Genomic DNA, 22,026 nt, shown 5'->3' with positions numbered 1-22,026 from the left:
AATAAACGAATGATAACCTAGACTCTAAAAATACGAAACACTCGTTTGAAGGATATCGCGAGCTTCTTTAAATCAGGGTTCTACGTGCTAGAAGTCGTAAGTTTGCAAACATGAAGCCAAGGGCGAATGTCACTTTGGCAACTTAAATATGAACATATAAATATTACAACCATTCTTCGATGTACCCTAATATGTCATGTTCGATGTAGAACATTGTCCCTAATAATAGCTGTGCAATAACCATGTGTTATTAAATATAATCTACCCTCACATGATGATGAAGCTCATTATCTTCATACGTGTCTGTTACTATTTATCCCGATTATTCATATGTTGTATCAATTAGTAATTCATAGTTCCGCACGTGTTTTTGGCCTCGTTAGTTGCACACGCCATTGGACGACTGGTACTTCTCGTTCTCTCTTTGTTCAACTTCCCATGCGTCTTCATCCTGGTTGATAGGTTTCGCTGCCGTAGCTTTTCCGAGATATTCTTCGGACTATACTGTTCTCTGGTTCGGCATTAAAGTCCCTATTTGTCTGAGAGGTGGTCCCGTCAACGATTTTTAATCATCACATCTGCTTGATTTCTAGCCGGTTGTATAATGCTTATTGGGGCTGTTCACAAATTCTTGTTTGTTTGATAAGTTCGATATTTCTTCATGCAATGAAGATGCTGGGATTTCGTGAAAGTATAAGACCATTTCCCGATGTCTATGGTATAAGACCAATTCCCGAAGTCCTTTTAGAGTGAATTTTTTTCTACACACAATTGTTGTAGTAATACTAATTAAAAAGAACAGTCTGGCGCTTGAGTTTTAGTTGTGCCTTGGAGCCATTACCGAACTTTAGCTTTTGAGCTCAATCTTTTGTTCGTTACGCCAACCTTAAGCTCGGGTGAACACGTGATGCTAATCGATCTTTGACGGTAATTGAGAGTACAATTATCATTTCAGTACAATTATTGACTTTTGCCTTTAGCCTGAGCAGCATTTTGGATTCCCACGAATGCAGATTAGTATTCTTTCTTGCGGTGTCTCTAGTGTTTTCTTGATAGCCTTTTGACCACTTTTACTGTTGCACCTTGTTCTGCACTAAAGGACGGAAAATATGGTAAGTTTGATATATAAGTAATTCTCTATAAAGCCAAAAACAATATAAACGTCTTGAATGTGTATATTAGCCCATGTATGTAATTTTACCAAAATAGCACATGGCACGAAACGTCCTCTTGAGATAATTATAATTTTTCGAACAACCCTGATCTAGTTCTAAGAGACCTGAAAAATTTCACTGCCACTGGGTATTATTGCCAATATGTGTGTTATTTCTATGATAAACAACTATTCTTCAGTGGTTGTGCACTTCTTTTCACTTTCGGCTTAGACGTGCGCCGCGAATATCTGAAAGCAGTTGCGCTTGCAATACATTTCGAATGTTAAAATCCACGTGTGTGTGGGATGAGTCTCTTTAATGCTGCCTCGTCCCTTAAAGGCTTACATCGTTCTAATTATAGCTACCTTATCCGAAAGTTAATACCCTGAAGTAGAAGATGTGTCTTAGGTACTTAGGTGAGGACACAACTAGCCTGAGCACATCGTCATGCAGTAGCTTCCTCACGCTTCCTCATCGGTCTCACCTGGACCGAAGAAAATTAGATTATTGGTAATAGCCTGTATATTGTTTACATTTTTACGCTTATTTTTGTGAGTACACCTTTGCTTAAATATTAAGTCCTTAAGGCATAAGTAGAGAATTAACACCAGGCTACGCAAGTAAACGATTATATCGTAAATTAGTCGTAATTAATAATTCAACGTTTAGTTTATTATTCGTAACCCTCGCATTGGCAATGTTTAAACGCAGCCAAGTTAACGTCTAAAGGCGTGATTGACGGAGAGTATCATTCGCAGATAACGTAGTGAGTATACAAAGTATAAGAATGAAAAGAATCTCAGTCTAAAGCAATGCTGCCGGACACGAAAATCGGACCAGTTATTTAGCTGTCCGGGATCCATTTTTGCTTCTATCTTTTGCAAAAATTTCAGTCTAGTGGAGGCTAGCCAGCTTTAGGAATATTGACAGAGAGCGAAGAATAGTCCGACACAAGAAGAGAAGGCGGACGTAAGGTTCCGGAGAATCATTTCATATCATTTATTAGAAAAAAGTTTATCGGATTTTGAGACCTTCATAGCGCCGCCAATAAGATGCGTACATCCATGTATTTAAAAAGAAAAGGATTTTTCGAATTTTCAGCGGCTAAAGCACAAGTTGTTGCTTTTGTTGTTGTTGAGTATTATTAAGTATGACTTAAAACACTTTTTTCTAAAGTAGATTATTTAGAAATAGAAGGTTATTGTCAATATCGTTATAGTTGTGATTAGGGCTAAAAATAAGCGTAAATAAGGTTCATAGTGGACATAAATTTATTACCCAATTCAATCTTTTAAAAACGCGTTGGGCGAAAATATTAATTCCGAGAATTACCTCAGCATCATTACCACAATTTAATACGGAACTGATTTGAGGAAAAGATTGGCGTTCATAGAAGTGGTAACACAATTTATCGTTCTATTGGACTTCGCTTAGGTTCAGTATAAACGAATGTTCGTCATATATATCCTATATGTAATTTCCCGTAGTCCCTCCATTATTATAGTCGCAAGGGTAGCTAAAAGGTAAATTTTTTTATAATAATGTTTTGTCCTACTGTTGAGAGTATTTACGATAACCTTATTCCTACTGATTTTTTAATGTGATTAAAACGCATGGAAATATTTTATAAATTAGTATCGAATGTTTCAAGATTTGCTCAATTTCTTCAACCACGTTGCGTGTGATATTTATATTACTAAACATGAAAGCATGAGCTATACGTCTAGCAAAAAGTAACAGGTTGAGTAACATATGTAAGCAATATAGTCAATAAAGTCAATCTCAGTATAATCACGGAGGAAACATCGGTTGAAACTTCGGTCATTTAGCATTGGCGATGTTTTCTTTCAGAAATCTACGCGTATTTTCAAACCAGGCTTGTGCTTGTAATGTGTGTAAGGGTAACGTCAACAGTAACAGCAGCAATGATTTCTGGTTCTGAAAATTGCATATATCGATTTCCGTTTTACCTCGAAGTTGTGAGTTTCTTTGAAAATGGTTGGTGCACGCTATTGTCAGAACAACCTGGTCAATATACTCGTAGCACGACGACCGCTCCTAGTGCCACCACTGCGGCTACTATACCGATATGTAAGCGTCTTGTATAGAGCCAAAAGCCTTATGGGTCCATCTTTCGTTTTGAGCAGTTGACATCTCTGACGACAATATGCTACAACGATATGTTGCAAACTTTCTAAATCGTACAGGAAGAATAGAGAAATGAAGCAAGCGTTGGTAGTGAGTCGAACATATCTTGGTATAATACAAACACATTGCTTATACCGCTGGCGTGCTTACTAAGTAGATGCCACATGCCAGGCTAGTATAATGGGAGATGGTAGCATCGTTTACTCAGCTCCTTTAAAAAATCAGCCGAGAGATGCTTCGATTTGATGAATGGGGTATAGCTGATGCATGTCGTTGGAGATTTTTAAAAGTAAGAAAAATTTAGTTCAGAATACGTATCGTCTCATAGACAGCGGGGCTATCTTCCACGTCGGAATCAAGCCTAAACGGAACGGACGCACAAAACACGAAGGAGACATTGTTCTGTCTTTGACCAGAGTCGTAAGTACTGCGGCACCTTCCAGAAATAGTTGGGCCTGTGTAAGAACCATGCTACCGTGAGCCTGCATGAGTTTTGTAAGTCAATGCCGGAAAGCCTCGTCTAAACTTTAATATATTTCGGGAAACGTGTTTTGTTCAGGTGTTCCTTATTATGGTTACAACAATTTTTTAAGCTCGGGCCTCCGGCAAATTTCGTGTGGAGCGAGTCAATTGTAATATATGTAAATAGCGAATACGCATATGATAACATATGCTGATTTCTATCAGATTGAAACCATGAACGTAAAGCTCAAGATACAGCTACGGTTCCTGAGAGAATTGACTTGGGGGTCTGTCGGATTTTATTAACATCAGATTTTACTGTTACTTGATCACACTATAGAATTATGGGTCATAGAAGGAATTTAGTTTTAATTGCTTGAAGATGAACTGTAATATTACGTATTTATTTTTTGTTTGCTTTCTTTACTTTAAATGATGGAATTTATGGTAGAGTATTTTTTTATTGACTGGATTGTATACTATACATGTAATTATTGGAACTTTATTTTTAGTAATTAATTTAATTTAGATAATAAATTCGAGATTGGAATTAGTAATTTGATATTGGCATTTTGCACATATTGTATGATTATTATATTTTATTTAATATTTTACCGGTCAAAGTAGGTAGTAGTGCCTCATAAAATTATTGGCAGAAACATTTCATTTCTTTAGAACCGGGTTTTGTTCTACGGAATGATGTTTATCAGAGTTTTTAATGTGTGTTGTAAACGAAAAAAAGATGAGGGAAGGAAATTTGGACAACTTAGTCTTTAATCAAGGCATTGGCCTAATCAAAAATTGTCTTAATATTTCAAGCGGTGGTTTTTTTTATCTTGCAAAGTGAGTATACGGTTAGTAAGCAGGAAGATCGATTAACTAGATATGTATAGATCGTTCGTTGCTGGCATGCAATCCATCTTCACCAAGACGGTCCCTACATTTTGGTTTGTGTCAGTTTGTAAGTACCCCGAGGGAGGCAAATGTAGGTGGTCATATATAACATGTCTGTATTGAAATCTGACGAGGAATGCGTCTAACATGTAAGCGCTTTATAGTCGAAGAGTGCGCTAGCTAGCTATCAACTAATAAAAGTAACTATGCTATATAAAAAAAATATAGTTCACTAGCTCCTCTTATTTAAACATACATCTGCTGCAATACATAAATCCACGAGTAAAATGCGTGGTCGTTAACCAGTGACAGGCTCTACGTACCTTGGTCTCGTGGTTTAAGATGAAGCCAATGCGACTTATTGACGACCGTCTCGAGATTAACAACGTTGAGGAATGTTGTTACAGGTGGAGCTAACGTGGCTAGAATATATTTCAAACATATTTTTAAAATTATTAATTGTGTAATTATTCGCAACAAAAATTACTCAATTAAGCTGTCAACATTTATTACAGAAGGGTGAAGAATCCGATTAGATGATGAGAATGATTAAATATTACTGGTTTATATGTTTCCCGTTAATTACTACTAGTAGGTAAATAATGGATAGATATTATGTAATGATCCTTGTATAGGAAGTGGGTAAGTGTCAAGTGTAGACACTGATCCTTACAGGCTAACAAATTGTCATAAATTAAACTCATTGAAATAAGAAATAAACGCACGCAGTTAGGTGTATTTAGGCAATAAGAGGCTAGTCAAATTAATTATTTTGTTAAAGGCATTCTTTTTATGTCCTGCGCTTGTGATAATTGCGGTTAAAATTGTAGCTTTAAACGGTTGACTGCAATGTTATCTGTCATAGTTGTCTATAAACAGATTTTTCTTTGAGTAGATGACAGAGCATAAAGTTGAGTTTGTCGGATTATTTTTCGCTAAGAGAAAAAATTATATCAAGCTACTTTCCGTTAGCGGTCACGCACGTAGTACGTAGTATGTGTTTCGTTAATCTTTTCGGTAGTATCTCATCTATTTTTCTCCACGCATCAATGAGCGCGAGCTTGTCGAACCCGTGTGACGCCAATCATCATTAGGGTCGTCTAAATATCGCCTCTGTTATCATTTTAGTTAACAATTTGCACCATCGGTAGACAAACAATTTGTTTCGCTGCGACCAACCAAGAAGAATTGATAACGATTTTAGTTGTGATTTAGCTGTTCAGCAAATGAACAAACGCTTAAATAACCAATCTTTTACTTTTAAGCAAAAGCCCAACAAAATGTTTTGCTTAACGTTTTAGCTAAGTTCCGGTGCAAAAAAGGCTTACTTCTTGCCAGCTTGTTGAGAGACCTAAAGAAAACCTGTACTAAGATCTGCCACATGCATAACTTCTGGCCCCTTGGTAAGGATGAGCTTACTCAATATAAGCCGATACTAAGAAAGTTTTTCTTTGCCCGCCTTCTCGTTGCGTTTTCGTTTCCATTAACGGTTCCACATGATTTCCATTATCATCATTTCTAACAGCTCTTACTTGCTTTAGTATATACTTTAGAAACGGAAGATCTGTGGCCCCATACGATTAAGGTTGCTATCAGTGACCTCGTTCGTCATATAAATTAGTATTTAATATATTTTGCGTACTTCTTACCCCTTAAAATATTCGCTTTGATTAAACTCCGAATGACCCCTTCCGCAATTTAAGACGTACTGATATAGCGGACGCCTTTGCATAACATGCTCCACTTAACCATGGATGGGAAAGACGCGTCTTTTTCAACTTTTCAAAGAATCTTATTCACCTTTTCAGAAAATAATTAGACCTAAATTAACTCTTTTGTAAAACAGGTTTCACTGATCGCACAGGGAAAAAGCTTTTGATTCCGTATCTTTTATGTATGAGTATTTATCATAATCATAACCCTTACTACAGTAAATTTCATGCACTTTTTTCGACCAATAGCAGCCCTTTTAAATCTCAAAGCCAAATCTAGACTCAATAATACGTTCACTTATTAACCGTTCACACAGAAAATTCATACGTTATGCTAAACAAATTATCGACGATTTAGTTCACTTTTCCATCCTTTTTAGTACGTAATATACTTCCGTGCATTTTACCCTTGTTATTGTTGAGTTGCTGAATAAGTATTCGATGTTGCTGCCGAGTCTGATTAGACGGGGCACACTCATGCCCCGTTGGGCAATCTGGGCAAAGCGGACAGTTACCGCCCAGTGGCACCTGCTCTTCAAGAATTAGCCGCGGTGGCGGAGGTGCACCATAAACGCTGTACGTAATCGCTTCATTGACGTCCTCAACCGCACCTCCGTCGGGTCCCCCGCCAGTTGCGCTAGATTTCTTTCCTGAAATAAACCATATATGAAAGGCATTTGATTAGTATTTAGAGGGGGTTTTTATATGAGTATATTTCTAGAAAATTCGTTTTTGTAGACAATCTGATTCCTCAAAGTACGACTGCAGAAGTTACTCGCTAAGGTGAACGCGTCAGATAAGAGCGCCGTTTGTTGAAAGTGACTGCCCTCGATTGTGCGTATTATGACCTTAACACGTAACGTCTTGAAAATCATATCCTTAAGACTATATACTTGCAGTGCAAGCGCTACACGGCTGCATTACTAGATGATTTGTTTTTGTTAGACTATAGGGAAATCGGACTGAGTTCGGCATTTGTTTAATTCCAGTGTCCTGCACCTCGAAATTAACGAGTTCTTATCCGTGTAACCTGTGAGAAACGAGTACTAGCAATATTGCTTTGTCGCTTGTAATGTCGTTGAATGTGGCCAATGATTTCAATCTAACACGAAAGCAAGGTGCTATGCTAAAATAAAATCCTGCAAATGATTTTCAGCAGGGGTCCATACTGAAGCCTTCCTTGAACAGATGACGAGCATGACCTAAACACACCGCGTGATGATGCTTGGATTTAATGAAGGCAGGCGTGCTGTTTCTAGTTAAGCTCACGTATTCTGGTCCTTGTTTTCTTTATTAGGAAAACTCTGTAGGTCAAGACTAGGGAAAAACCGTATTCTTTTGCAAGTCAATCTCTGTGATGTAACATGATAGTGTAGCGTAGCCTTGAACAACTGGGACATTGCCCTATTTTCTGTGAAATTAGACAATGAATCAAATTGAGAAAATTCGAAAATTTATGCAACGGGTTCGCATAGTAGCTTCTTCTACCAGTTCGATACCACGTTTGATTCGACATTCGATACTACTCATCCAGATCCTACCGTGCTCCCTCTTTAGTACGCGAAGTTTATGTATATATTAATTGTTAATTGACGAACCTGACAAATGCTTACAAAGCTTAATCTGAATCGTACGCCTTTCTTTATATAGGAATACATACGTTATATGTAATAATAGCGAAATCGAATACGTCAGCTGCCATTTTAGTGTACGTTAAGAACAATACATCGCCAATAAAACATTGAATATCTTAAGAATTTCTGAAGTTTCAGTCAATAGACCACCCAAATAAAAATGTGATTTCGTATCATCTGATTTGCGAGCTGGTTTTCACTGTTCACCAAATACGAGCTTTGTTCTGTCACAACATGACCTAATAAATATAATAATATCTCTTCAAGATTCAGATATGATACTTTCACTGGATTGTGCAGACTATTATATCTAACGCTAGAACTTGAAACAGAAATTACCTGATTTGCTAGAACACTTTTAAAAGATAGTTAACATCCCGGTATAGCGGAACATTATTGCTAATGTCTATTTTTCGATATATTAATAATTACTATTTGAAGTTTAGCTAATTTATTTCGAAATGGTAGACTGTAATTATGTGGGTTCAGCATAGAACTTTTCCATTTTTTTTTTTTTAGCTAGAAGTTTATATGGGCGCTAATGGTTTGGAACTGGTACGACTGATTTAATCCTGACTATTTCTCAATTTAAAAAGACGTATGGCGCATCCAAGAAAGTCCTTCACAGACTCGTGCACATGGATGCAGTTTAGCGATATAGTTTTAGCTTCCATGCATGCGTCATCATTGGTCCCCCCTAGTACGCCCGTAAATAAAATTATAGGCAGGAACGCGGACTTTTAGATGATAACCTATATGATTCTGTAAAGCTGCATAAGGTTCAGGTGTAACAATTAAGTGTAGTGCTGATAAAAAAATAACTTTTCTAAATAATTCTGGTAAAGCTCAAAGACTAAACGTTTTGAAAACTGTACCTTGATGCTATGCAGAACATCAGTTATCCTCAAAAAATTGTCCGTCGAATTCGAGTACCTAAGTTGACGAGGTCTTGTTGTCAGTGAAATGATACAAAAATAGCTCATAAATATAAATTATTTTTTTACTGATTTGATACGCTGATGAAGTTTTTCATTAAATGGATATAATGTTTGCAGTGTTGTCCTCGTTTTTCAATAGCTTATCATTGCTTCAATAAGACGTACTATGTGTCCCATGCCGAGACCTCGGTTAGGCAAAGGTCGCTTTTGCCTGAATAAAAAGGCTACTTATGTATCTCATAATCTAGCTCACTATTGATGCATGCTGAAGAAACGTTTGGAGAAGCACTGTAAAACTTCTGAAGTTACCGTCTGTTTTGAAGCAGACGTACCTTGTCGTTAGCTAGTATGTCGTATTGCCTGGTATTTCTTTCAGATATGCTGTTTCTATTGCCTGCAAAAGTACTGAATATAATCATTGCACACGTTCGATACGTCGTCTGTCGTCTGCTAACCAAATATCAGCTTAACCGAGCTCTTATTACAGTCAAGACATTAACATGTACTTGATAGGTTTTCTCAAATTCGAAGAAGTTTTAGCACACGTACTCGGGGCAATTAGAATTACATACGTGTATAGTCTTTATGCTCGTGAGAAATATTTTTTTCGGTAAATATTCTTAAATTTTCACAAAAGCTATAATTTTCCATTAATTTCTGATAAATGTATTTACTCATATAGGTTGAAACAGTGATTTCCGGTTCCATTCAATCAGAGACCTCGTTGTTTAAGCTACGGCGTCAACTTGGGTTTTCCTAGCTACTTATTTATTATTTCTAGCCTTTAATTAGTCTCTGCACTCGGATTCTGTTGGCAAGGATCTCTGCGGTAGTACCTGCAAAACCTCGTTGCCTTTTAACTGGAGTGCACAAATACACACACACACACACACATATATATATATACATATATATTTTATTTTTTTTTAAGCAAACTTTACACTAGAATTGGTGTCTTGCGTGTCCTTTCGATTCGGATACATCCAATCACAAAGAAGCAACCGAATTACGAAACTTCGCTGATGTGCTCTGTTTCTGAGCGGAACTATGCTTGTTCGCTAAAGTGGAAGACTATTACTGCTATCAGATCGGACGGACACGATAGTTTACGATGAAGACGAGGAATAACTTTTAACATTTGAAGGATAGCGGTTTGTACTGAAAGCGATTCACCCAGTTCGGTTTTGCGGTCGCCGTCCTCTGATCTCAGATGCTGTTTGCGTGCCTGTTGAGAGTCACTTGTGGCTGAATTTTGCAATGCCCAGTTCTTTATTATTGCGTTGCTGTCGTCATATTGGCGGTGCACGGGGTCCCTGAGAGAGCACTGAAAAGTACTGGCCGTAACGAATCTTGTCGCTAATGCTTCACTGGTCAATTATGAATGCTACGGCGGCTGCCTCAGGTTTGCTATCAGGTTTTAAATAACTTTTAAAGAATCAGAGTTGCGATTAGGCTTGCTTTTCTCCGAAAGCAAAGTACCTGAAGAGCAACTTTGACGTTAGTTGCTTCTGCTCAACTGCCAGCGGTGCTAACATAATAATAACAATGGCAATCAAACCTTTCGGGAATATACCAAGGTATTCGATTAGGTACAGCGTCCACCTATCTAATGTAGTTGTGGCTTTTTAGAGGCAATCTTTTGTGTTAAAAAAAAGATGACTTTACTATCGAAGTTTGATATATATATATATATATATATAAGTAGGCAGACGATTATCTACATTCATTTGGTGCTCCTAATTTGGTAAATAGAAAGCTAACCTATGAGTTGAGTTCAGTGTTTGATTTAGCTTGGCTTCATTGATCGAATGAACCCGGCAATTTAATTTATTGCCAGTAAAACAAGGTACTGTTTCCATATAGTATGCGTTGTCCCAACAGTTACGATAACTTTTTTAGTAGAATTTAATAAATATCTATTTTACAATGGAAAATATCAGGCACATTGTTATTACCTCCAATGGAAAAAAATCAGGGTTGGGACGTTTAAATCAGCAAAAACCTTACCCGATTTTTGTTTACTCTGCTGGAAGGTTTCAAAGGTTTTTTTCGGGATTACTAGATACGTGAATTACTAATATACTGATTATATTTTACGACGTGCGGGTTTTAATTACTTACGAGTAACGGAAAAAACACCTGTAGCTGTGCCCTTAACGTTGCGTGCAATGCATTTATAATGAGCGAGATCACGTTCGGCCACAAACGCCACGGTAAGGATGCTCTTGAAGGTGTAACCCGTCTGGCTTGATCCTCCCGAATCGTCAGTCGAAGGTGAGGCGGCCAGCTGTCCGAATGATGACAATGAGGACGACGATGAAGACAATGGTTCAAATTCTTCTGAGATGGTAAATTTTAGATCGTCGTGGATCACTGGTTCATCTACCGAAATTAAATGTTATAGGTGAAAATAACAGTTTTGTTAATCACTGAACTCTATTGAATTTATCCCGCGTGCCCAACCGGGTAGGTTAGAATTTATCGGACCATTCCTGGCCCTCTCCTTCCATCTTTAACGACTGCTTGAATACTGTTGATTCTCCATACTAGTAACTCATAAATTCTGTTGCTGGGTTTGCCGTTATTTAACGCCCGTTTCAATGCAATCATACTAGTACCCTATGTCCAGCCTAACGATATGTACCAAAAGTCACTAGCAGAATAACATTGGGCTTTGCCAATGGGAAAGCAAAAAACTGAAGAGCTCTGTGAGCTGTACGAATAAAATCGCGTCCCACGTTTCAGAAGACGGTTCTGACCCGTAGACGTTGGATGCTTCGCAGAGCATTCAGTATAATCGTTCCACAGAGACTCCGAGAGAACCGAAATTGCTTGTGAAGAATTGATCGCGTACCGCCCGATTTCGGACTCCTTCGAGTTACGGTTATTGTCGAATATTTAATCACATAAAACCCCGCCTATGCATACTAGGCAAATAGAATCAAGTAAGATTCGTCTCTCGTTTGTTCTGATGTTGATCGACAATAGCGCCAGGACTTGAACGAGGGTAAGTGACGACAGGCCTCTAGCCAACCTAGACGTTTCTCGGCCATACGTTTCACTATTCATTATTGATTGTTTTCGTTCAATTTTCAGAAAATACTATATGAACAGTTTTGTAGGCCTCTTCAACTTGTTTAGGCAACTTGAGATGAAGTTCTATCAAACGCTGCGCACGCTTACGCGTTTTGCCTGTGAAGCGTAGCGGGATGTGGGCACACTACAATACTATATTGGGTTATGAAAAAAAAAAAAGAGTAGTACTTTACCGTCGCTTTTGACCCAGTATATCGAGGCTTTCGGAAACGCCTCAACGATGCATTCTAATTGCGCCGAAGCTCCGTCTCGAACAGTCACGAGCCAGTTGGCAATTTTGATCAAAGGTGGAACTGGAATCACAAAGACGGCGGGAAAAGAAGTGAACAAAACGCTTCTATTATTATGTAAAATACTCTTCTTCTAATTTATTTATACACTTATTTGCAGAAACAATGTTTTAGCGCGGTCTGATTGAACACTATTCAAGTCAGCCGTGTATAATCAAATTGGCCAAATCTCAATACGATACAACGAATTGATGACCATACTCCTTGCTACCAGGGCTTAAACAGCGTATTTTCACAAAGATCAATACTCGTGGCAAGTTTTCTCTTTAAGAATGACGCCAACAAAAATAAGGCTATCATTTCAAGGTCGTGTCGCTAAAGGAACTGGCTTTTGCAGCTCACAGACCATATATACATGACCATATATATGATTTGTGTGCTGCAAAATATATGTCCATATATTTCATCGCTATATCAACACCTAGATATTAACAAAGTAATTTTCATAATTATAGTTTCAGATTTACTTTTACTATTGCATAATAGTGCTTTTGGCGAACCTGATTTGACGTGACGCGTGATGCTGGATATGTATAACACAGACCGTATTCCATTTACGTTAGTGACACGTTTGAAATAACGTTGTTGTTGTCGTTATAATTAGAACAATATCTGATTCGTGTAGTTTTTTCTCATGGTGCATTGAGCACTTTACTATCACTAACGTGTACCAGTACGTCTAGAGTTGGCGAGCCGCTAACGGTCAACGCTCGTATCGTACCTGTTTCAGGCCAATGTTGAATGAAAGGCTGGAGAGTGAAGGCGCAGTTTTTATCAGTGTCGTTATAGATATTTTTTCAGATATTAGCTATTTCTGTTTGGTACTGTGGAGATCCTACGTATGTATCGCATTTATTTTGTCCAATTCATGATTGTAGACGCTGATACCGACTGCAACGCAATAGATACATGGTCGCTTTGTGAAATAATAACATTTTTTTTTTTAATTCGCTCGTATTTTTGCTGCAGCTTTTCCAGGAAGTAGCCATTTAAAATCCGTGGATGTTTGTGCCTAGGCCTTAAGATCCACCCTGGCCTGTTGAGCTTACAAATCGTAGTACGCTTTATTTTCCATTCATCGATAAATTAATCGTCAAGCAGCCTATTGGTCGAATAGGCAGCTTGTTGTGTCACTGATACGTCTTGACCGAATGTTTAAACCATCACCCAGGTAAACGAATGAATCGCACACTCTATGGTCTTGCGCCGAAATAAAGTTTCGGTCGTATTTCATCCACGACAGGATTTTTTCATTTTCTTTTTTACTATTAGAAAAGAAATTCGCATAAATCAACGAAAACGAAGAGAAACGAGGCAAACAAGTGCGTTCGTGTGCCGTAGCGAAAAGAACACGAGTGAACAAGGCCACCGAAAAGATATATTGCCGGCTATAAACCCTGCTCTATATTATAGACTATACATCTGCGGAAGGAAAAAAAGGTGTTCTGGTTTCATTGCCTGTAGAGCTCCCACTTAAGGCACTTGTTCCCGGGTGGCATTCAGGTTGAAAGTGCGAGAACGCGCGTACGATAATACTGAATTCTAGGAGTGAGTTTGTTCTAAAAAAGGATACGTCTATTGGTTCGACAGGCGGTCGCATCCTTTCGAAGAGTTTCGGTCGCAGTCCATTTGTTCGATGCACATCGAGGGCAATTTTCCACGTACTTGATTTTTGTCTTCGGCCTTCGCATATTGGTCAGTGCGATGAGCCGGAAAGACAAAATAAGGAAATTACGCATAGAGAAATACTAATCCAGCCCAAGTTAAATATGAATCATATGCCAACCGCCAACATACGCAAATCGGTTCATGTCAATACGGAAGTCTGTATGGTTTATTACTCTCTGAAGTCGTCTTGTTCGCGGGGAATATAAGGAAGACTAACTTCCCTTTATATTTTTGTATAGCAGCATATAGCCACAGTGACCAAAAGCCAGTGCTGTGGTTAAAGGCATCCAGCGCTGTGGTTAAAGGCATTTTTGTTCAGCATGTATATAGCCTGTCTTAAAATTATGTTTTTAGAAAATCTGCTGTCGTGAAGTTTACGAACAGAGAATCCGTGAGAAAATTAGCTGATATGTTATTGTCTGGCTCCCTTCCGAATTTTACGCTTAGTGCTGTTATTAAGCATTGTTTTATGCGGCTAGCTTGCAAGACAAAGCCCTATGCTCTGTTTCGAATTGAGACCGGCTCACGTGTCCTTATGTTGTTTGGCAAACATTTTACCACTTACCATTACCGGGAAGACAAGAATGTCAAACTGATGGTCTGGTAACCTTTAAATGCACAGGTAGGGTCATCCAAGCGGTCTGACCTTTTTTTTTTTCGTCCACTGCAAAGAACACTACATTATTGCTCTAGTTCAACTATGCGCGCTGCGGTCTAGAAACAGTACTGTCTGTGGATTTAGAAGTTCAACTTAGTCTTCTTCTTATCTCTCGCAAATGTCATCTACGAGCCTATGCCTTGATGATGCCTACATCTCAGATAACCTCTCGAGGAACGTTCAGATTGCCATCTATCACAGCAGTTCATGATGTCTATGAGCGCTGAAAAGACGTGTACACCCGACTCTTATCCACATCTCTAACGATGCCCTGAGGTAGTGACCGTCTACTTTGGGGCTTAATCATCCACTTTGTCTGTAACAGACATCTTTCTATGACGCTTTAAAGATGAATGAGGGGGTAACATTAAAAACACAGAGTAAATCAATAGGGAATAACCAGCACTACAGTCCAGGCCACTGTGTGAGCTTGGAGGTAGTGGGCCGTTTTGAGAAGGGCTGCAACTTAGTTTATATATTTGACACGTGTGTGATTGGAGGCCTACGGAAATCCATTCATATATAATTTTTTTTTCAATTGGTTTTGTTAAACGTTGCACTATTACTCGAAAAACCAAAAATTGTAAATCACATACATATTTAACATCTATGATGTCAGTGGTCAATCAATGGGATACTGGCAACAACGATAGTCCTATAGTTGATCTAGTTGTACTAGATCTTTGGGGGTTGAATCGAGAAGATTTGCTATAAAATAGTCAGGGCGAAGTTCAACCGCCACTAAGAGTCTAGTTAGGTTAAATAAAGAAGAAGAAGAAGAAGAAGGGAACGTGTGAAAGGAACTCAGAGGCGGTAAGATTGAGTTTGTGAAAGAGATGGCAGTCTTCTTAGCAAGCGTGTTCTTTACCAGCCTCGTCGGCTTGATCTCCCTTGAGGCATCACTGAAGTTGACATATTGAGCTGCCGCTGCCTGCGCTGTTTCGTATCTCCACTCATGTCTCACTGCGGTCCCTTTTCTTTCTGTTTCGTTTTTTATACTCCTTCCTACTTTTCCTTCTCATACTTCTTACTCCAGCTTGACGGTCAGCTGTACGGCTGCACTGTTCTTCTCTTACAACATATATATAGCCGTACAAAGATGATGCGAGTGAGCAGATTATGGGGCAAACTACTAGTACAACTAATAGTGTGAGACGATGTACCCATGCCTCGCCGCTTCTTGCCCTGGCGGAATAAAAGAAGAAAGATATGCTTCGAGATGGACGTGAAAATTGTCGTTGTTTTCATCCTTAGAGAACCAGCGAACATCGTTATCCAGTGGTAGATGCCGCGTAGGCGTTCTGCCAAATCAGTACCTCGTCGCGCGTCACTCGAGTCAGCGGTCATTTTCGACCAGTACCTTCGTCGCTGTGTTGTCTGTCTATCAGATGTTCGGGGCAAGGCCTGAGCCTTTTCAAGGCGATAGCATCAAATGAGAGATGCGACGACGGAGGAGAGGAAGTCGGGGGTGAAGTCTCGCGAGACTCAACCCGAATCGACGAGACCGACAAACGAAAAGGGACTTGCGTCAACCTAACTGCTTCTATCCCGACCAGGGCCGGCCTCTTTGGCCCACTTTATCCCTGCTTTCTCGCAAAAGAGCTGCTTTGGCACACAGCCGCTTCAGGCAAAGCAACTTAGACAGAGCCGCCTCATTCGGCTTGTTGTGGTAGGTGTAAACAAAATGAAGCGTGTAAATAGTTGAAAAATAAAAAGAACAACGTTTTGTGAAATAAACGCTCTAAATGGGACTATTATAAGGCAAATTTAGCAGGATGCAAATCAAAGTGTCAGGCCGCGCACCGAACATCGACTCACATATAGTAGGATTCCTACGGCATATTCATACCTATGCACGCCTACCGAAAAGGTGGAATCGGCTAAACAGTTTCGACGTTATGATGTGTCCTTGTCATAGGCTATTTGAAGTGGAGCCGAATGATTTAAAAAAGCCCGCTATAACGTATAATCGCCGTCTTAACGTTATCGTTTTACCCAAAAGAAAAAAAAAGCTTACCAAAAAGGCGCAAGGAAAAAACATGCGCACCATTGTCAGCTAGTAACTTTAGAACTAAATGAACAGAAACTATTATTTCTTGACGTACATAACTTTTTACAGGACACATACAAAGAGAAACCATCTTGTCGTTTACTACTTTTTTTGAGCAAATCGAGGTTTGTACGGTGTGCTCCACAAAGTGCCCTCCTTGAAATGTCAAATCACCCCAGTTTAGGCTTAAGTCCCAGAAAGGTTGAAATCGGCACTTCGTACTGGAATTCTCTGTCGCGCTCGTCATTTTAGAAATGTGCTTCTGTAGCCCCAAATCACAAGGAGCTAATTTTTCACAGGTGCTCCTATCACCCATTTTATCACCTGGACCCAGAGGAACGATTAATGCATACCTTAAGTTAATTTAAAATAAACTCTACTGTTATAACGCGATTCGCGTCCTCGACGCTTTCTGCTATTACTGAGCCATAGATAAATCTTAACCTCCAAGTTGTACCGTGCCTATTTGTTCCAGTAACTTTGATCATAATTTAGCAAATTTCAGTTACAAACTGGTATTCGAAAGCCATATCTGTGCTATTAGTTATGGCTTCCCCGTAGAACGTATGCCGAGTTTCGATTACTACCCATCACTATTTGAGCTTGTCGATGCTTCCTGAACACACAGCTACATATGTTTAAAAGTCAAATGTTTACACTGTCTAATTGCAGAGGACCGTTCGCGGGACGTGCGTTTTAAGCTATGGCACTTTAAAGCATAATGTTGTTGAAGATTTAATTACTTGAAGGTCGTTTAGACACTGTAAACTCATTTTACTTCGGGATAGTTTTTCGATCTATTATTTACCTCTGACCGACACTACAAGTATATTTAGGGAAAGTATATATCTAAGTTAGGAGAAACGGCGACTGTTCCAACCCCCCTGGGAGAACCCACCCTTCCAAAAGAACCAGTGGCTTATAGAATCTTTAGATAAAGTGAACAATTTATTAGCGATAAATTGTGTACTTTATATCCATACGGTTTTTGTATAGTTGTCCTTTACGCGCAGAAGCTATTTACCGTGCTCAGCCTTCTGCATAGTTGGCATCGTAGAACTCCACCTGAAGGGCGGTAAGCAGAGTTATGTTGCGCGTTGAACATGCCATGTACCAGCATGTGAGGTTTACTGCAGACTGTTAACATTGTCGAATATGAATCGCAGCTAGATCCGATACGACCGTACTATAACGAGCAGGTCAGTGGGACGCAACGTCACAGTTGCAGTTGCCATAATTGAAGCTGCATCTTCTCTTTTGGCCAATGACTGCAATTTTCAACTGTCGGAAGGTTAAGCGGGACGCGACTCGTGCGACCACAAAAAAGATACATAAAAATCACATTTACTCGATGGCACTAAAGTGTAAATATAGACTGTCGTAGCGTACTCAAGCGTTACTGGTGTGATCTAAATATAGTCAAAACAAATTGGTACATTTCTAATCTGTTCTATAGAAATGCCATCCAGTACGATGTGTGATGGACTTACTGTGTTTCTAGTTCATTTCATTGAGAGATTTTCTTGTAAGCTAGATTTGGGAGACGCAAAATCATCGTAGTATCCTTGACCTGTAGTAGAAAACCTTGACATGTCAAGAGGTACACCATCTTAGCATACAGATTTGTTTCGGTCGGTTTACTCCACATTAACTTAATGACGCCTGATTAGTTATGTTGTCGTAACGAAATATCTTCGATTTGGTCTGCAGTTATCTAATAGCCTAAGCACAAGTTACATTGTGATACGTATGTGTTTATCGAAACCTTGGCATTAATCTTGAATAGAGAATTTGTGTGTGAGTTTGCAAGTACAGACATGATGTTTTAAACACAGTCGCCTACAAATCATCCACCTATTGTTTTCGTATACCTTGACTGCAGGGTATAACTAAGCGAGTTATTATATAATGTCTGGTAACTGCTTACATAATACTTCGATGAAAACCTTTCGCACGTCTGGAGCAGAGATCCCGTTGGCAGCTAGGCAAACGTAAACGCCCATATCCTCACGGAGTGTTTGCGTAAAATTGAGCGATCCACCAGGCGCAAGAACGGATGATACTGCGATGCGAAATAGATAGTACCATGTTAGCTTGAATAAATACACGTATCGGTATAATCTGAAAGTACGATGAGCCTGTTCCTTGACTAGGTAACCCTCGTGGCGTCCTAGTAATATCCAAAAATGATCCTATTCTCACTAGCAGTTTTTCTCGTATGAAGAAGCACCATAGAGCCATGTATGTGTATTTTTTTAATGTCAAATCGCAGTATTCAAAGTGCAAGCCATCCGAAATATGTTTAGGAGCACAGGCTATATGATACGATACATACATTTAAGTATAAGCGACTTCTATAAAGAAATCCATTTTTAAGTACACCGCCGCGGCCCGCCTTTGTATGCGAAAATTTAAGGGCATTTGGCTCTACGGCTTCATTTGTACGTTCGCGAATAATGTCTAAGTGCCATGATGGATTTTCAGGCGTCACTTCAGGGACGTCAGAACGTTCTAGGGTGTTTTGGATCTCTCATATGGTCATTCTCGTTTTGAAACGATACTCGACACCAAATACAAGGTAAACAGAGAGGAAACCAGCAAAGACATGATCATGCTCGCTGCTTGTCTTTACAAGGAAGACGAAGACCCGACAATAAAAGAAAAGTTCGAAGGGCGGAGGCAACAGCGATGGGAATGGATCAGCCGAGTCCACGCCATGGAGGGGCAATTAGGGAATACAGAAATATGGCAGTGCGGCTTCCTAGCTGAGGCTGCCCGCTGAGCTCTCTGGCCGTCTTAGTTGAGGGGAGGTAGATAACAAGAAACGTTGCTAACTGTCCCGCGAGAACAATAAATGGCGGCCAAAGCGCGCGCTCGGATTGGGCTGCATAGCAGACGGTTGCGTCTTTTGCTAACACGAACAGCGCACTGCTTTAGTATAGGTTATGGGGAAAGAGAGCGGGTTGGTTGTTGTAGGTTGAACGGTGGACAGGGTTGCACCGATGTCAAGATTTCCGCAGGGAACAGACCCACAGGCACCCTGGGCAAAAAGAGAGGCCAAGATGAACTGAAATGAACTTATTTAATAACAACAACATTATTGAAAACAACGCCTTCCTGTCTGTCTGCCTGCCGGCCTAGCTGGCTGGCCAGCTATCTAGTTAGAAGTGGAAAGGTAGTAGCATGAGAAGCAACTACATTGGCTGCTTTATTGTTGTCAGTTGGGGGAGGGGGTTACCAGTAAATCTAGAGGAGTCAGAACTGGTAATGGCGGTGATGGCGTTCCTGTAGTAGAGCAAAGCGCCTGGTGGCGCCACCTTTTGTCGTGGCGTTCGCCGGTCGCCGGTCGCGTTGCTGTTATGGCACTGCCGGTGTCCACGCACCGCTTATAAGCGCCCTGCGCTGCATGTAGTAGCCCAGCGATAAACAGTGGATTATAATTAGAGAATGGCGCTCGCAGGAAATATAGGAGGGCCCGGTGCACTTCTGGTCGTTTAGGTTATAACTAGCGGACGGTGGGTGACTCCTGTAGAAGCAAGCGCCCGGATAATTATAACGGGGGAGTAGGCAGCGGGATGAATGTATCGGTTAGCTAGGAACAGGACAGCAGCAAAAGCTGCTCGCTTCGTTGGCGACCCTCCGTTTTCTCTGATGCCTTGACGAGGTAGAAACCTTGAGTACACGCTAAGAAACATATGGAGAAGGAAATATGTAAGCCGTAGTGGCTATTGCTGGCTGAAGTTACGATCTTGCTAAACAAGAAGGATCAATGAATTATATTACTGTAGTAGTAATAAATATAGCACGGTTGAGATTACGATCAATGATTGTCTCCTTGAGGCGGAAGAAACTTGAGCTCTAAGAGCTGGTATCATATGACGTTATCGAGGGCTTTGGTAAGGTGGAAATTATCTACTGACGTAAACTTGTCTACTCAAACAAAACTTCCCTAAACATCTTAAAAGGTCATTGAAATTTCTGCGAGAGGTAGAGCAGTGCAATCGACCAAGTTCATGCTTTGTGGAACAAAAATTAGACATAGAGGGTATACAAAAAGTAATGTGATTTGGTGTCGTCACAGATATAGGTGTATTCACAAACTAGGCGATCATTTACTTAATATACTAGCTACACATAAATTGAATGTATTGCTTATAGTTCACGTTGTCGCGATAGCGAGAAGAGATACTGTGCGGCCACTCTGAAGATTATCATACCGAAGGTTAACATGCCTGTACAAACAGTGCTTTTAGAACCAGAGAAATTTTGTTGCGCGATGGCATACCTGCGATGGCATCGTTGTGGAGGTTTGTAGTGGGACAAAGATCTGTGGTATCGTGTTTGACTTCATTTCTAATTAATGCACGTTTCTCATATGTGTACGTTTGCAGGTACTTTAATGTCTCTTCGTGTTTCTAAAAAATTGTTTGTCAAACCTCGTAATAGTAAACACATCTACAAAGTTTTACGTCAAATTTCTACGCGTCCACTGCAGTAATTCAAGTCATGTGATAAAGCACTTCGCGCAGCTCTAGTATTTGTTGTTTTTGTCTATAATCATACAGTTACTGATCTAATTATCGCATGACTCATGCCGAATATACATGCTTGACGCTACCTAAAGTCATCTTGCCTAAGAATCAACCTACAGCTAGTTCAGATTTACCTGGTCTGGACCCGAACACGTTGCAGCTGTTCTACCACCCAGTTTCATTACCTCTGTCTGCCCCGGGTTATTATTTTCCTTGGCGCATTACAATTTTTTTTTCTATAAATTCCTCCATCACTCTTCCTAGTAACTTAATTGCATTGTACGCGTCAATCTCTATACCACTGTATTATTTTTCTACTCTATTTGGGCACTTCGTTGACTTTGTGTTACCGATTGCGGTACCTTATTTTGCTTGTCCCGTTACTCTACCTTAAGTTATAGGCATTTCGGGGTTCTGTAGCAGATACATACCCTTCCTGTGTAAATTACATATCTTTTAGTACCATTGCACTTAGCCGTTGAACTGTTTCAGAGATTAATTCGCTATTCAGAAGAACATTTGATCTTGGGTTCTGAAGTGTATTAGGCCATTTGAGAAACCAAGTGAGATTAAGAAACGTGAAAAAACTATTGATCTTTTTCATGTCCTATTTTATGGTAAACAATTAGGAACATCGTGTTCTTCCGAAAATCGAATTTTAGGTCCGTAATGTAGAGTCTAAAGGCCTAATTCATTTTTTTGTTTTACGGAACCGCCACTGAGAAAACCGCTTATAAGGTTGCACTGTAGTGTCCACGGAGCAGTTTGGTATATTTTAGCACCGGCAGGT

At 39.7% G+C, this 22,026-nt stretch overlaps 1 protein-coding gene across 1 annotated transcript in view; it reads right to left on the bottom strand.

Moving 5' to 3' along the window:
* The window catches only part of LOC111265781 (uncharacterized), a gene marked incomplete at its 5' end in the record, with an annotated part of 43,162 nt that overhangs the window by 9,304 nt on the left and 11,832 nt on the right, over positions 1–22,026 (bottom strand). Inside the window, 5 exon segments of the mRNA XM_022842700.2 lie at positions 4,982–5,080; positions 6,778–7,020; positions 11,064–11,324; positions 12,212–12,331; positions 18,632–18,766. Of these exon segments, the coding sequence (XP_022698435.2) occupies positions 4,982–5,080; positions 6,778–7,020; positions 11,064–11,324; positions 12,212–12,331; positions 18,632–18,766 (858 nt within the window).

This window comes from Varroa jacobsoni, unplaced genomic scaffold (genome assembly GCF_002532875.2).
Source record: "Varroa jacobsoni isolate VJ856 unplaced genomic scaffold, vjacob_1.0 scaffold_1008, whole genome shotgun sequence".
Taxonomy (NCBI): Eukaryota; Metazoa; Arthropoda; class Arachnida; order Mesostigmata; family Varroidae; genus Varroa; species Varroa jacobsoni.
This window is presented reverse-complemented; position numbering and strand designations above follow the sequence as displayed.